Raw genomic sequence first — 12,744 nt, forward strand, 5'->3', positions numbered from 1 at the left:
TCGTGCCCCATTATGATGTCAGCGGTTACTGATGCGCCTCATGCGCTTCAATGTGAAAGCAGTGCATGTCCCCGGTAAATGTTTGGTGGTGGCAGACACACTTCCTCAGAATCCTCTGAGAGGGCACTGCCGCTCAGAGATGGAGGGTGAGGTGAAGGCATATGTTGAAGCAGTCGACACATCTAAAGAGGTGTCACAATCAAAGCTGGATGTGATTAGAGAGGCCACAGAGGAAGATGCGGATCTTCAGGCAGTGATGAGCTTTCTCAACAAGGGTTGGCCAAAGCATATGCTCTTCCAGCTGAACGGATATCATATCGTTAAAGCTTCCTTGTCTGTTGTCAATGGGCTGCTCCTGTATGAGGACAGGATTTTCATTCCTGAGTTGATGAGGGAGGAGGTGTTAAGCCGAATTCATGAAGGCCATCAAGGTCTCTCCAAGTGAGCAAAGTCAGAGAGCAAAGATGTCAGTTTGGTGGCCTGCAATAGGTAATGACATTAACAGGAGGGTCTCAATGTGCACTTTTTGTAGGGCCCACAAACCCACACAAAGGAAAGAACCTTTAATCACTTGCTTGCTGGTCCATGGTGCAAGATTGCAGCAGATTTATGCGAGTTGAATGGTAAAACCTACTTGATAGTTGTAGACTATTATTCGTGTGACATCGAAAATCAAATGCCCTCCAGCTTCCAAGTTATCAGTAGACTGAAGTGCATGTTTGTAGGAGCTCAAATCTGGCAATGGCACACAGTTTACTTCTGCTGAATTTCATCAGTTCAGTACAGAGTACGATTTTCACCACACAACCTCAAGTCCTCATTTCCCCATTTCCCCAAGACAATGGAGCTGCAGCGAGAGCAGTTCAAACTGCAAAACGGATTATCAGCCACCCTGACCATCACATGACACTGATGTGCTACCGGGCAACACCCATTGCTGCAACTGGACTAAGCCCAGCCCAGATAATGACAGGTCAACAAATCAGAACCAACCTGCCAATGCTTGAGAAAAAACACCAGCCTCAACCTATTGATTACAAAGCCGTGCAGTGGAAGGATAAGGCTGCAAAGGAATCCTACAAGTTCTTCTATGATCAGAGACGCTCTGCTCATGTTTTACTAGAACTCCAACCTGGGGAGCACGTTCTTGTTAAACTGGACAATAAGAGGCTGGAAAACACCAGCTGTGGTGCTGAACAAAACATCTGAACCAAGATCTTACATGGTGCAAACACAGAATGGAGCTGTCCTACGCAGGAACCATAAACATCTGCAAGTGATGCCATTGCAACCAGATGCCACTGGGTGCAGTGAACCTCAAGGAGGGAAGAATGCAGGCCCTCCTGGGGCAGAAACTGAACATTTAAAAACTCCTGTGGTTGCTCCTGCTGCACCTGTGAAGGCACCATCAGTCGTAACTTCCAGTGGAAGAGTTGTGAAAACACCAAAATCTTACTTAGACTAAAATCAGTTTACAGAGACTGATTAGAGTGATGCTTTGTTCTATTGTTCTTGTTTTGGAAAACAAAAACAAAAAAGGGGAGAGGAAGAGAGATAAAGGAGAAAATGAAAAAAAAAAGTTATTTAATTTCTTTAATTGGTAAAGAAAAAAGAAAACACAAAATAACCACAGTAATGTAGTTTCATTGTGTTGCACTTTGTTATTGTGTTAAAGGAAAATATAATGTTCTTTTTCAAAAGGGAGGGAAATGTGTGGAGCCTTATGTTAGCCAATCAAATTCTACCTGTATTGGCGGGGACTCCGCCCTCATATATACAGGTGCTGGTCATATAATTAGAATATCATCAAAAAGTTGATTTATTTCACTAATTCCATTCAAAAAGTGAAACTTGTATATTATATTCATTCATTACACACAGACTGATATATTTCAAATGTTTATTTATTTTAATTTTGATGATTATAACTGACAACTAAGGAAAATACCAAATTCAGTATCTCAGAAAATTAGAATATTGTGAAAAGGTTCAATATTGAAGACAACTGGTGTCACACTCTAATCAGCTAATTAACTCAAAACAACTGCAAAGGCCTTTAAATGGTCTCTCAGTCTAGTTCTGTAGGCTACACAATCATGGGGAAGACTGCTGACTTGACAGTTGTCCAAAAGACGACCATTGACACCTTGCACAAGTAGGGCAAGACACAAAAGGTCATTGCAAAAGAGGCTGGCTGTTCACAGAGCTCTGTTTCCAAGCACATTAATAGAGAGGCGAAGGGAAGGAAAAGATGTGGTAGAAAAAAGTGTACAAGCAATAGGGATAACCGCACCCTGGAGAGGATTGTGAAACAAATCCCATTCAAAAATGTGGGGGAGATTCACAAAGAGTGGACTGCAGCTGGAGTCAGTGCTTCAAGAACCACTACGCACAGATGTATGCAAGACATGGGTTTCAGCTGTCGCATTCCTTGTGTCAAGCCACTCTTGAACAACAGACAGCGTCAGAAGCGTCTCGCCTGGGCTAAAGACAAAAAGGACTGGACTGCTGCTGAGTGGTCCAAAGTTATGTTCTCTGATGAAAGTAAATTTTGCATTTCCTTTGGAAATCAGGGTCCCAGAGTCTGGAGGAAGAGAGGAGAGGCACACAATCCACGTTGCTTGAGGTCCAGTGTAAAGTTTCCACAGTCAGTGATGGTTTGGGGTGCCATGTCATCTACTGGTGTTGGTCCACTGTGTTTTCTGAGGTCCAAGGTCAATGCAGCCGTATACCAGGAAGTTTTAGAGCACTTCATGCTTCCTGCTGCTGACCAACTTTATGGAGATGCAGATTTCATTTTCCAACAGGACTTGGCACCTGCACACAGTGCCAAAGCTACCAGTACCTGGTTTAAGGACCATGGTATCCCTGTTCTTAATTGGCCAGCAAACTCGCCTGACCTTAACCCCATAGAAAATCTATGGGGTATTGTGAAGAGGAAGATGCGATATGCCAGACCCAACAATGCAGAAGAGCTGAAGGCTACTATCAGAGCAACCTGGGCTCTTATAACACCTGAGCAGTGCCACAGACTGATCGACTCCATGCCACGCCGCATTGCTGCAGTAATTCAGGCAAAAGGGCCCCAACTAAGTATTGAGTGCTGTACATGCTCATACTTTTCATGTTCATACTTTTCAGTTGGCCAAGATTTCTAAAAATCCTTTCTTTGTATTGGTCTTAAGTAATATTCAAATTTTCTGAGATACTGAATTTGGGATTTTCCTTAGTTGTCAGTTATAATCATCAAAATTAAAAGAAATAAACATTTGAAATATATCAGTCTGTGTGTAATGAATGAATATAATATACAAGTTTCACTTTTTGAGTGGAATTAGTGAAATAAATCAATTTTTGATGATATTCTAATTATATGACCAGCACCTGTGTGTGTGTATATATATATATTTATTGAGAGCCAAGGGGGAAAAGGGGCAGTATGTTTTTATGCAGTTCACTGAATTGTGAAACTCATGCAGTCTATGTTCAATAAACGCCTAATCATTAAATAACTTCGTTGTTCCCTTACGTGACAGTTTTGGACCTATTCTCTGTGGATCCTGCATCAGAAGACATGGCTCTGTCCACTGTGTTGGAAAATGAACTAATGGAACTATCAGCTGACAGTAGCCTTAAACTTCAAATTTCTATTGCCTTTTCACCACCACATACTTATGTGGGTCAGGGTTCTCCACTGTGACTATCACAAAAGCAAGGAGCAAACTGAAAGCTACTTTGGATGCTACTCTCAATGTCAGTCTCTCACCCATTTCACCAAAACTTGTTTCTTATTATCTCCAAGAAGCAAGCCCAAGTGTCTCACTGAGGGTATGCAGAATATGCATTTTGTAGCAAGGTTTGTCTCAGTATATATGTTTTTTTTTTTTTTTTCTCATGTGAACTACTTCAAAACCCCTTCATGTAAATATGTTAATGTGTTGGGATTTATTAATGGTCCTAGAGTGGTTGTTGATGAAAACTGTGTTATTGACATGTGACACACCTGTTAGACTTCCCCATTTTTGGATGTGTGGGAAGGGGTATAAGTAACGTGTCCAGTTTTTCTCCAGTTGAATAGTAAAAAAATAATATAATACATGTAACATTTATGTAATGTTTGAAGTTTGTTTAATATGTAAGATTGTTTTAAACAACTTATAGTATGTAAATTGGGGTGAATGAACTTTGTTGAACATTTCTGCTAATGAATAGAGAAAATGTTCCCCTCTTGTGTTTCTGACCTGTTGTTACAGGTATGTTAGCCTGGATGTGGGGATGTATTATTAATTAATTTGTTAAAAGAGTGTTCCCCTTGTGTGTCTGACCCAGTCATTGGTCTGACCTGCCCTGTTATTGTTACAGGAATAAATGGTTACTGAGTAAACCAGTCTTTTTTATACAAGGACAGTTTTCATCTAGTCTGCTACAGTGGCGTAATAGATTAACAGCAAAGTATATCATTGTACTTTTTGAATTTTCTGTTATTCTGTGTTCATACTATCATATTTGGAAAGGTGGTCCTCGGAATGTTTTTAAACAGTCATTGGTGGGCCATGAGTTGCAAAAGGTTGAGAACCCCTGCTGTAGGCTATTTATTAATCTTTGTTAACATTAGTTTAAAAATACAGCTTTTCATTGTTTGTTCGTGTCAGTTCACAGTGCATTAACTAGCCTAATGTTAATAAATACAACTTTTGATTTTAATAATGTATTTTAGTAATGTATTTGTAAATGTTGAAATTAACATTAACAAAGATTAATAAATGCTGTAGAAGTTCATTATTAGTTCATGCTAACTAATGTAGTTAACTAATGTTAACTAATGAATCCTTGTTGTAAAGTGTTACCAAAAATATGTTCTGATTTAAGACAGAACTGGATCAGGGTCAGATCATCATTCACTAAATACTTAAAATGTGGAGATCAAATATAGCACCAAGTGAATTTCTTCTGAGGTACTTTTGAGATCTGGTACAAATATGACATACAAAAATATTTTTGTATTTGGTAGGCTATAAGCCCAAACAGGTATGCACGATTAATCATTAAGAGAACGTGATCTTATTCCTAAATGACAACGATTTGGCTATGTCTATTAAAAATTGTTTAAGCTTCACAGATCATATCGCTACAACGGCCCAGTCCTGCAGATTTGCCTTGTACAACATTAGGAAGATTAGACCCTTCCTATCGGAGCATTCCACACAAATTCTTGTCCAAGCTCTTGTTCTATCCAGACTGGACTATTGTAATGCTCTCTTGGCAGGCCTTCCAGCATGCACTGTCAAGCCTCTACAACTGATCCAGAATGCTGCAGCAAGAGAACTGAAGAGAGCACATGTCACACCTCTCTTCATCAGTTTGCATTGGCTGCCAATAGCTGCTCACATCCAATTCAAGGTTCTAATGTTTTCCTACAGAACAACCACAGGCTCTGCACCACTATTCCTAAACTCACTACTTCAGACTTATGGGCCCTCCAGAAGTTTGTGTTCTGCAAATGAACAGCGCCTTGTGGTGCCATCGCAAAGGGGCACGAGATCACTCTCACGGACCTTCTCCTGGCCGAGCCTTATATATATATATGTGTATATATATGTATATATATATATATGTATGTATATATATATATATATATATATGTATATATATATATGTATATATGTATATATATATGTATATATATGTATATATATATATATATATATATATATGTATATATATATGTATATATATGTATATATATATATATATATATATATGTATATATATATGTATATATATATATATATGTGTATATATGTATATATATATATATATATATATTTCATAACAATAACATAAAGAACATTGCTAAGGGATTACATAAATAGCCTACATGAATACCATCAATAGACAGATTCTACATAATTAACATGCATGCGCACACACACACACCTTACATCAATTTGGTAATAGTTACAGATAAATATAAAAAGGGGGGAGAAAGAAAAAGATAACTGAAGGATGGCATTATGATGGGATAAAAGCCAATAGATACAAAATACAAAAAAACATAGCCAAAAAAAAAGCCTTTTAGTCTGATGCCTTTTTGTCTGAAGCCTGTTATTCTGAGGTAGTTTTGTCTGATGCCTAATTGTACAAGACCTGACACCTGACGTCATTTTTCCTGAGACCTGAAGCCTTTCAGTCTGAGACGTGATGCTGTTTTGTCCGATGACTCAAGCCTTTTAGTCTGAGGCATGACGCCTTTTCGTTGTGTGACTGAGGTTTGAGAATGTCCTAAAATGTACACCGTAGTTAAGTCGATTACAGTCCATAAAACAATAGGTGCGTCCCAATTTTTTATGACGTTTTTAAGTACAAATAGTGCGAGTAGTGCGTTCACACTGAAAATTCCAAAAAGAAAAAGTGCACTTTAAATATCCGGATGATGCACTAAATTAACGGAAAAAACGAAGTGTGGAATGTTGGACACTTCATGCGCTCAACTGTCACAGATTTAATTACGTAGCGGAGGGGGAGGGGGTATCAGGCTCCGTTGTTAAATGACAAAATAACCTTATACAATTCACGCATTACATGGATGAGTACATAGTGCATAAGAACATAGTGTATAAGTGCATAGTGTATAGGGCGTCGTTTGGGCGACACCTCGTCTGCTCATGTAATGGCTGCCGCACTAGAGCACGCTCACAAAATGGTGGCCACAACAACACCCCGTCAAGTCATAGCTGATCTTCATGAGCCAGGTCAAGTCCCAGTTGATCTTCGTGAGCCAAGTCAAGTCGCAGTTGATCCTTATGAGCCAAGACAAGTTGCAGTTGATCTTCGTGAGTCCAGTCAAGTCTCAGCAGATCTTCCAGAGCCCTCAGATGGCTGCCACGCCCGAGCCCTCAGCCAAGATGGCTGCCACGCCCGAGCCCTCAGCCAAGATGGCTGCCACGCCCGAGCCCTCAGCCAAGATGGCTGCCACGCCCGAGCCCTCAGAGATTGCAGTGCTGGCCATTATGGCCACAGCCATTTGGTGTGTGTGGGCTGCGCACACATCGGATCCAGTCCATGAATCCACTCCAGAGTCCGCTCCAGTCCTTGAATCCGCTCAAGAGCCTGCTCCAGTCCTTGAATCCGCTCCAGAGCCCGCTCCAGTCCATGAATTTGCTCTTGAGACAGCTCTAGTCCATAATTCCTCTCCAGAGCCCGCTTCAGTCCTTGAATCTGTTCCAGAGCCCACTCCAGTAGCAACTTGTTCAGGTCTCTGAAAATCATATCCTGATTCATTTATAATGTTTTTTTTTTATTATTATTATTATTAACTTAATCTTTTTCTAACATAATAAATCTGTTAGACTAGGAAAATCTTCTCCAGAAACATCAAACCGAGCTCCAAAAATAAGTGGTTCTTCCAACAACCAATAAAGAGAAGTTACTGGTTCCATCCACCAATGTTTAAAAAGACCCCACACTTTAAATAAGCTTTGATTAAAAAGCAGGAATTCCAGTAAAATTCAATCTTTTATGATCCATTAAAAACAATGTTAAGTCCATTTCCATATTACCCACTCTTCTCAAAATGCTTAATGTCAATAGTCTCCACACAAGTGAGTAAGGTCCCATTAAGAGTTTCTGTATATATTGGAGACGGTAAGTGGCTCTTCTGCTTGCGAGATTAACTAAACCTTGACCTCCTTCCTCCTTGGGCAAAAACAGAATGCTTTGAGGAGTCCAATGATAATTGTCCCAAAAAAAGTTCACCAGTTCTCTTTGAATATTTGCAGGAAGTCAATTTGGAGGGTCTACACAAGCAAATTTATGCCATAATGAAGATGCCACAAGATTATTAATAACAAGAATACGCCCTCTATAAGACATCTGAGGGAGTAACCATTTCCATCCTTTCCATTTACAAAAACAATAACATCATCAGCATAGGCGGAAAGATGTAAAGGATTATTACAAGCAGGGAAAACCAGACCTTTTAAATGATCTCACAACTTTTGAAGAGGTTCAATGGCTAAGGAATACAACATACCAGACATGGCACATCCCTGCCTAACTCCCCTCTGAACTTTTAACGGAGCACTCAAACCACCATTAATCTTAAGAACACTCTCAATGTTACAGTACATAGCCTTAATCATTGCTATAAAAGAAGGGCTAAAACCAAAAGCCTCTAAAGTGTTCCATAAAAACAGATGTTCAACTCTGTCGAAAGCTTTCTCTTGATCAAGAGAAATCAGACCAGAGTTAATTCCCAAGAGTTTAGAAGCATCCAAAACATCTCTAATTAAAGCAATATTATCACAAATAGACCTGTTAGGAATACAATAAGACTGATCAGAATGAATCAATTGACTTAAAACTTTAAGTCTTATGGCCAAAGCGTTAGACAAAATTTTATATTCTGAACATAACAGAGAATCAGGGCACCATTGCTGATATACTGAAGATCACCTTTTTTAGGTAACAGTGTGATGACGGCTCTTCTGCAGCTCAGTGGCAATAGCTCTCTTTTCAGACTGTCATTAAGAACTGCCAGCAAATCCTCTCCTATGACGGTTTTATAGAACTCAACAGTTAGCCCGTCAATTCCTGGAGATTTACCATTCTCCATGCTCATCATGGCAATATAAAGCTCTTACAATGACAAAGTCTGTTGTATTTCGTTATTGGACTTTTCATCTACCTTTGGCAGTCCTTAAAGGAAATGATCAGCATCTGCACCCCATTCCATCAGTTCAGATTTATAAAGGTCAGAATAAAAATCTACAGCACAGCTATGTATATCAGCAGGCTCAGTGAATTCTTGTCCTGACCGTAAAGAATGAATAATTTTACAGAACTAAACTGTGATCAGAAAACCCCACTGGAATAATTTTACAAAATTTGAAAAAATGACATTGATACTGAACACTGTAAATTCTGTCAAGTCATGCCAAAGAGATAGAATGTTCAGTACTATGAGCCCAAGTGTACTGTCTGACATCTTGATTCATACTTCTCCATATATGACATAAATCATGAGTTTCAATTAGTTGTATTAGTGTTTTCTGAGAAGCAGCATGTGGTTCTATATGGTTTCTATCCAATTTGTCATTAGCGGTACAATTAAAATCTCCCCCTATGAATAACAACTCCTCTGGGTTTAAACATTTCAAAACAGCATCTACCTTTTAAAAGAAAATAACTCTTTCTAATCCTTTAGTAGGTGCATATAAATTCATAAGCACCGTAGTGTTTTTTTCAAATTTAACTTTAATCTTTAAAAACTGACCACCAATTATTTAATCAACTTCACAAGATAAAGGTAAAAAAATGTTTTGAAAACAAAACAGCAACACCTCCACTAATAGAGGATTTATGACTTAGGACAATTTGTCCATCCCATTCTCTTCTCCAGTCTCATTTTTAAAATCACTATGTGTTTCCTGTAGAAACACAATATCAATTTGCTTCTGTCTAATAAACTCAAATAACATCATTCTTTTATGACTATCCCTGGCACCATTTAAGTTTAAAGGTCCGATTTTAAAATTTGTCATTTATTTTAGAGACCAGAACAAAAAAAATGAGAAAAGCTGACAAAAGAACTATTTTTGGCAGAGTTTTAAAAGTTGACAGCTTCATCATCCTTGGTAATTTGTTTTTTGAGTTTGTTCACAAATTTTCTTAGATGGTAAACCCCTATATCTTGAAAAGCTCCCTCTTTCATTAGGTATCTCACATCATTAACAAATTGTTTAGAATCAGGGAAGAAATCTTCAACTTGCACTCCTTTCATTTCCTTTGTTTTTTGCAGAAATCTGCTAATGTCTTCAGCTCTATACAAACAAATCAAGTTTTTATTTTAAGAACTAGTAGACAGATTTGAACACTGAGACATATTTGAGTCAGAGGAATCTCTATCACTATCTGATCCCACATTCTCACTACCACCATCATCTTTCTTGACTTGTTTAATAGCCTTTCCACAGCTTTTTTTCTTTCTTTTAACTGGGATTTTAAAGACAGATTCTGCTTCCTTCTCAAATTCAACATCATTGTCTTCAACACCTATTTCATCAGCGTCTGCCACGCAAACATTTTCAGAAAGCTCAGCCTGCTCATAGATTTAGCAACAATTTCTGTTGTATCAGATTCATTCTCAGTAGCTACAACTGCAGTCGGCTCGTGTTCAACGGCTTCTACTAAAGACGTACCGACAATTTCCACGTCACCCGCGATCTCAGCTGGAGGAGCAACAGAAACTACAGAAACTATCATCAATTCCATTTTTCAGCACCATGAAAACTGGTCTTCTAAACGAGACTAGATGTTTCACCAACGGTGACTTGCACCCAAGAGTGATTTTCTTAATAGGGGAAACCAGTTTACCATAACAAGATAACTCTTGCACCAATAATTTGTCTTTAATAAACGGAGGTACGTTAGACAGTATAACCTTTTTAGACAGGCTACAATGCAAAACAGGCACGAGTGTTTTGTGTTTTGTGTTTTGGTTCGTCATGCCTCCCAGCACAACATTAGTTGCAGACGCAAACACCACTAAATGCTAAACAGCTGAACAATTCAACACATAAAAGACAAACACACATACACAAAAAAAAATAGGAGATAGAAAAGTTTTTAGTACACAACCACAAACACACTCACCCTCACCATGCTCTGTTCACTCCCAGCATGCACTCCGACAGAGAGAGAGAGAGAGAGAGAGAGTTTGCATCTTGAAGTTGTTTTAGGCAGCCAGGAGCCTCCATCTTGGATCACACATCAGGTCTCGCGTTACGCAGCCATCCTAGTGTTCCTACTTGAGTAATATATTGGTGTGGTCTGTACACAAAATCACTTTCACTGACCTTTACCCTGACGGTTCCCTGCTGGTGGAATGACCTGCACATCTCTACCCGAGCTGCTGTCTTTAGCCATCTTCTTCATCAACACTTGACCCATTAATACTAACACTGACTATTCTATATCTTAAAAAAAAAACAACTCACTACGTGAACTGTGCTGGACTAACTGGGACTGATCACAACTCTTGCATACTGTTGTCCTGTTGTTGGTTTGATTGCTTCTATTGCTCTCCTCATTTGTAAGTCGCTTTGGATAAAAGCGTCTGCTAAATGATTAAATGTAAACATACTTTTACTTAATTATGGAATTTGTTTGGATTTTTTTATTTAAGTAAAAGTTGTCCAATAAAATAACAAAGTATCTGGTTTTACAATACAATACAAAAATACAACGTAAAAACAAATGCTGCAAATTCAATTGTAAAGTCAGAGCTGACCTGTAAAGATGCTTTATAATTGAAATTTAACTTGCAATATACTCAAAATGACTGATTCCTGAAATTGAAGAACTTTGCAACGCTAACACTATTTTTCTTGTTTAATACTGTAAAACTGCTTTGATCTTAAAAAAGTGCTAAATAAAGTTGACCTGACTTGAAAATTAAAACCAAATTCAGTGTGCTGGAGAAAACATATCGCTGCTTTCTACATCTGATAACAACAGCATTACAAATAACTGCTGCCTGTAGGGAATCAGTATTATCAGGATTGGCCCTTCCTGGAAAAATCCCACCTATCCGGCCGATGCATTCCCATTAATTTATTTCAATGTTTTTTCTTTTTCAAAATTAAAGAAAAAAAATCTCTAATAATACTAATAATATTCTGATAAATATTTGACAGTAAAGCGTTGGTTTTGAGTGGAGATGCACGGATACTGATATCAGTATCGGGCCCAGTACCAAGCTCGAGTACTTGTACTTGTACTTGTACTCGTAAAAATACCCCCGATACCAATACATCACGTGACGTAACTGACAGAATTTTCCGTGCACAGAGACTCCGGCGGCGGCAGCAGAAACAATGTCAGCCTCAGGGGTGTGGAGATACTTCAGAATTAATGATGACAATCCACACATTGCGAACTGCATGCAAATCGTGCTGAATGAAACAGAGACACAGACCAGAAGCGCTCTCTCTTTCTTGCGCGCCATCCCAGTTCTCTCAGACAGCGCGCGATCAGTTCTCATTGCACCTGAATGGTCAAATGCACAAATAGTTGTCAAAATGTCCATGGTGTGGAGTATCTCACGTAAATATAGTCGGTTATGGCTTAAGTGGACGTAAACAGGTGGGTGAAAACAGGATATATGTCAGTATATTACATCTATGGATCTGGTCTTAAAATGACGGTAGCCTAATTAAATATTTGTCTGTCATTAATGTTAATAAAACAACAAAATATGTTAAATGAATGTGTGTGTGTGTGTATATATATATATATATCGTGAAATAAAATTTCTCATATCATGGTCATATTGCCCACTCGTCCCGTGAGAAATCTGGTCACCCTAGGTTGTGTTTACATTGGTTCACAGTGTTACGTTGTTCTGTAATATTTGTTTAGCACTTTTTGAAAGGCAGGTTAAAAAAGACAATGTTTGTTTTTGTTTTTTTTATTATGACTTTGATAATTATGCCCTTTGAAGGTTATTGGACACTGTGAAATTTGTGCTTTAAGTTTGTGACAAGCACAGAAAAATTATTACTTTTTTTTCATTGGAGTAATAATAAAGAAACTGTCCTACATTCATTAGTCTTACTGTGTTGTGCTTGGAAAACTGCCACATCACCCAAAAAAAAAAAGAAAAAAAGAAATTAATAAACGTATAGGCATCGGTATCTGTGAGTACCAGAAAAAAATATCGGTACTTGGTCCTTAAAAAATGGT

General features: G+C 38.4%; 1 protein-coding gene across 4 annotated transcripts in view; it reads left to right on the forward strand.

Moving 5' to 3' along the window:
- Window positions 1-12,744, forward strand: part of LOC127507446 (NACHT, LRR and PYD domains-containing protein 12-like) — a 36,697-nt gene that overhangs the window by 15,299 nt on the left and 8,654 nt on the right. Inside the window, exon 5 of one of the 4 annotated variants that reach the window (XM_051884570.1) lies at window positions 3,537-4,384. The exons of the other annotated variants lie outside the window; for them this stretch is intronic. Coding sequence (XP_051740530.1) covers window positions 3,537-3,603 — 67 coding nt within the window. The 3' untranslated portion in view covers window positions 3,604-4,384. Of the gene's footprint in view, window positions 1-3,536; window positions 4,385-12,744 lie in introns of those variants that run through there. 4 annotated transcript variants of the gene reach the window in all.

This window comes from Ctenopharyngodon idella, chromosome 24 (assembly GCF_019924925.1).
Source record: "Ctenopharyngodon idella isolate HZGC_01 chromosome 24, HZGC01, whole genome shotgun sequence".
Taxonomy (NCBI): Eukaryota; Metazoa; Chordata; class Actinopteri; order Cypriniformes; family Xenocyprididae; genus Ctenopharyngodon; species Ctenopharyngodon idella.